Source organism: Belonocnema kinseyi, chromosome 7 (genome assembly GCF_010883055.1).
Source record: "Belonocnema kinseyi isolate 2016_QV_RU_SX_M_011 chromosome 7, B_treatae_v1, whole genome shotgun sequence".
NCBI classification, from domain to species: Eukaryota; Metazoa; Arthropoda; class Insecta; order Hymenoptera; family Cynipidae; genus Belonocnema; species Belonocnema kinseyi.
This window is the reverse complement of record NC_046663.1, coordinates 75204726-75209423: the sequence shown is the minus strand read 5'-3', so window position 1 is coordinate 75209423 and position 4698 is coordinate 75204726. Positions and strand designations below refer to the sequence as shown.

The window sequence follows — 4698 nt, the reverse complement described above, 5'->3', positions numbered from 1 at the left end:
ACTATGTAGAAAAATAATCAATAGTATTTTTGTATTGTTTTATAAATAAATAAATATTAAAAAAGAATTCCGGTTAATATTTGATTCACCCTCGTAGTATGTATGTGCTACCCCGTTAAAATTTAGTCCAGATTTTTAGAATAAACTCAAAATAATGCGTGGCTACATTTCTCAAAAGATTTTATCTTTTTAAAATTGTCATATGAGTTATGGGGGTTTTATAGAAAAATGCAAAATATTAATTTCTCCATAACCGCTAGATCGATTTTTTTCAAATATATGTTATAAGCCGATTTTAGAGGTTTTTAGCCGATTAGCAACCTTCAGATGATTAAAATTCTTATATTTAATGTAAGATCTGTAAGGAATTAAAGTTCGATTAAGATTTATTGATAATAGATAAGATTTGGCAATTTTCAAACCAATTTTTATAAACAAATTCACATTTTGGCTTATCGTTCATTGATAATTTTGAATATTGACAGAAATTATTAACTATTTTAACTATTGTTTCAATTAAATGTACATTTTGTCTATTTTTCAATAAATAGTCCCTATTTTTTCGAAGAATCGACTAAAAATGTTTTTCCGATGACCCTTTGACATCTTAATTTACATTTAGAAAAGGGGTTTGATTTTTTTTTTAAATTTCATAACTATTGTTAAATAATGAACAACTGTTTAATTTTCCATAGATTATAACAAAGATTCATCAGAAAATCATTTGTAATTGATTCTATGGAAAAATTTTGCCTATTCATTAAAACATAGTTAAACTGTAAATTTGTTTATGAAAATTCTGCAGATAATTAAAAACTTTATCAATTTCTAAACTCTTATAACAAAGAGTCTTCTACCAACATTGCCAACGTTGCGAATCCCCAAAAAAAAGACTTTTGTTCCTTAATTTGTTTTTACTATTAGAAAAATTCTTTTTCAAATATTCTTCCGAATGTAAATAATTATTGCAAGATAGTTCCTGCACAAAAAGGTAAATCTTAAGATAAACAACCTGTGTACTTGTCCCATGAGCGATTCATCTGGAAAATATTCGGTTACAAGTTTGTTGACCCAAGAGAGTTCAGTCTGATTAATCATTCTCCAAGTTTCGATAGGTAAATATCTCCAGGTTGTAGAATTCAAAATAGTGGATTGGAAAACAAGTTTCGGATATTTGGATCTCAGTTCTATAATTTGATCCAATAGAAGAGACACTGATTTTGATAGAGGTGTTACTTTCTGTAATACGTCCGTGTGGCCACTTGCTACAACCTAAACAAAAATCCGTAGGTTTTAATTTTTTTTAACATAACAAATGATTGAAAAAAGTTGATTTATATGTTAGTTTAAGCTTACATATAATTCCTCGCTCGTTAAGGTCTTCAACAACGGATCAAAATCAAAAGAACAAAATTCCCTCAGAAAATGTGTTGCGTTAGGTCCAGCCCATATACCAAGTTTGGGATGTGAAGTGCACCAAATCTTTTTAAAATGTTTTATCGGCTGTAGCTGCATAGTTTTGGGATCAAGTTCGCTTAAAATAGCAAAGAGGGAAATTGTTTCTGTGGGATGGTTTTCAAAAAGTTTCATGATTTGATGAACATCACCCTTTTCAAACAAGTCCCAGGTATGCAGTTCATTATTTTTTAAATTTATTCCTCTCAAAGCTTTAGCAATGTTGCTTAAAACTTCGGAAATACCTTCTATCACCAAACGGTAAGTTCTGCTCTCTGGGTTATTCTGTAAAAACCATTAAAATATCTTATATCACATTAGTATAAATTTAAAATAATAAAATCAATTTAAAAACTTACACTAAGTATTATTCCACCAACTTCATCCACATTGTTGTTAAGCTCCCGTTTCAATGTTTTCAGAACATTATCAAAATAATTTTCTCCGAATGGAAGTTCGACTTTTATACCACTTTTAGTACGATTTTCGATCGTCTTCCCTAAATCGTACATATCGATTCCTAAGCTTAAAAAGAAGGATTGATAATCGGAGAACGAGCTTTCCCAAACTACAGCCTCCTTCATATAAAGGTCAGTGAATGCATTAAAGTTGTCTGGGTCAAGGTCACATGTAAAATTTTTCAAAATTCTGTACTCATCGAGAGAAAGATCTACCCTGGAGTCAGAGAGCCATAGGAATATTTCTGAACAAGAAATATTTTTTCTTTTAATGGCGTTTATTGTTCGACTGTCGACTGTAGGATCAGACAAACCATTTATGAATGTAGCTATTATATTTGGAAGACGATTATAAGCTATTGCTATCGCACTGTTGTCCCTGAATCCAAGCAAGGAGAGAAGGCTGATATTTTTCGGATCTGAAAGCAGTTTAGGATTTCATTTAAATTTTTAAGAAACATCGAATTTGTATTTACTTTTATCTGAATTGCAAATCTTCTACATAATTTTTTATTTCAATTATTCAAAATGCAATCTTCGCACCTTCCCAGTTTGACAAGTTTCAAATAATCCATTTCAGGAATTACATAATCTATAATTTTAAATGCTCAAGATTAACTGGTTTTTATTTCAAGCGACTGAAATTTAACAATGAAAAAAATATTACAATTCAAACTTAATAAATTCCATATTGCAAAATTTTTAATTGGTAGGAAATCTTTAAGATTAAAACATTTTGAGTAAGGTATTAAAAGATTAACCATTTATTTATTAAAACCGCTTGCATAATTGTGTCAAGTACAGCTGAACTTTAGTGATATCAGGCGAGAAACCTCAACACGTGTCCAAACAGGATAATTAACAAAATTGAACCATTTTTCAAATTTAAATGTTTAAAATACTACAAATTTCTATATTAGAGGCGATCAAAGTTTTACTATGTATTTAAAATTAGAAGTGTTAAAAAAATTTTGATCGTTACTAGAAATATTAATGCCAATTAAAGAATTTCCAATTGAATTGTCAAAATCTGAATATTCGACCATTTTTATTACAATGAGGCCTAAATAAAACATTTGCAACTTTAAATTGAACATTTGTGAACAACAATTTTAATCCCTCAAACAGACAAGCTTAAAGTCAAAATTTTGAAGAATCAACGGAACCCACGCAAGAGTAACGAAAGCAATTTAATTCCATGGCAAATGAGGAGACAGCGAAAAAAATGTGCATCGTCTGATCAAAAACAAATACAGTGACACTTTTCTATAACGCCGATTTTGGGGCTGACGATGGTTGGGAACTAACTCATTATAGCCCGCTCCACTTTTGTTTGTTCACGCTTGAGTGTTCGCCTGAGTGACAACCGTATACCCCGCGGCCTCCGCGCAGCTCCTCCTACCTGGGGCGCGGCGTCAATTCTCGAAAGGGCTATAGAAGGAAGGGCTATTGAACTGTTTCACTGTATTTCAATTTTTTATTTCAAAAATAGCAAGAGACTGTTGAAAAAGCTGGTTAAAACACTAGTTCTTAATATTGCTACTCATAAAATATACAACAGAACTCTTTTTTCAAAACCCTGTCACTTTTTCGCATTATTCAGTTCGTACTGGGATGTACTTCTTTTTGGTTTCTCCCGCACATTTTAACATTGGATGTCAAATGCTTTGAATAGCAAAATTTTTTATCCAAAGTCTGCAAAAATAATCTCAAACCTTAAGAGCTAAAAAATTAACCATTTAAACAACGATTAGACATAAACCACTTTTTACATTCTCATCATTTATGATTGAGAAAGTATTAGAATTGTCGGAAATTTGACATCACACTTTTTCAACGGATCTCCACGTTTCGAGACCCCCTTAATCCGAAAATCAGGTTTTCACGATGGCGTCTGTCTGTCCGTCCGTCCGTAAACACGATAACTCTCGAAAAAATGAACGAATCAAATCCATCTTTGGCACACTTTTTCTAGGTCCTAAAAGAAAGGACGAGTTCGTTAACCAGTCATTTTTGATGAAAATTCAAAAAGTGAGCGCATTTTGAAAATTTTTGAGACCACTTTTTTCTGAATTTGAAAATTCTATGTTCGGATATTTATAGTATTGAAAAGAAGAAACCATTTATCCTTATGACTTTTTTCGCTAAAAAAAAAATTCTCAGAGTTATAGCGTTTTCAAAATTTTTTTAATCAACCGAAAATCAAAATTTGAAGCCGAAAAACGCATGATATGAAAAAAGTCAAGAGAAGAAAAACATTTCTTTTTGAAATCCCTACAAGATTATCATAACCAATTTTTGAATTTTCTTCAAAAATCGAAAATTCAAATTTTGATTCCACAAAAAATAATGGAAAATAAAAAATTCCATTTTGTGGACAAACTATGTAGGATACAAAAAAAGACGAGATAACAAAAATGGTTATCCCAAAAAAGATCTACAATTTCGTTAAGAATCACTTCTTGATAGGACGCGTACTTCTTGTCTTATTCGTGAAAAATAACGTTGAAAAAAGTAAAATAAAAAAAAAATGTGTGGGAAAACAACGAAAGTTACGAGAAAAAAATCCAACAAAACCTGTTTACAAATGTCTGTCGGAAATCGATCGCGCAGCGCCAGTGTCACGATGAGAATGTGTACCTCAAAGCCTACAGAGCTTTGAGAAACTTAATCTTTGACTTTACTTAATTACCAGGTGTATACATATGAAACCGGTATTGCCATTTAGCGGCCAGTAGGCACACTTGTAGGCACTGTCGGAACTTACCATTTGTGCTAATTGGCG

The 4698-nt window shown here is 31.3% G+C and overlaps 1 protein-coding gene across 3 annotated transcripts in view; it reads right to left on the bottom strand.

Moving 5' to 3' along the window:
- LOC117177351 (ATP-binding cassette sub-family A member 12) overlaps positions 1–4698 on the bottom strand; it is a 147276-nt gene that overhangs the window by 100325 nt on the left and 42253 nt on the right. For all 3 annotated transcript variants that reach the window (XM_033367980.1, XM_033367981.1, XM_033367982.1), the window contains 3 exons: positions 1815–2332; positions 1357–1740; positions 1013–1272 (listed from right to left, as the gene is read on the bottom strand). In XM_033367980.1, coding sequence (XP_033223871.1) covers positions 1013–1272; positions 1357–1740; positions 1815–2332 — 1162 coding nt within the window. The remainder of the gene's footprint in view (positions 1–1012; positions 1273–1356; positions 1741–1814; positions 2333–4698) is intronic.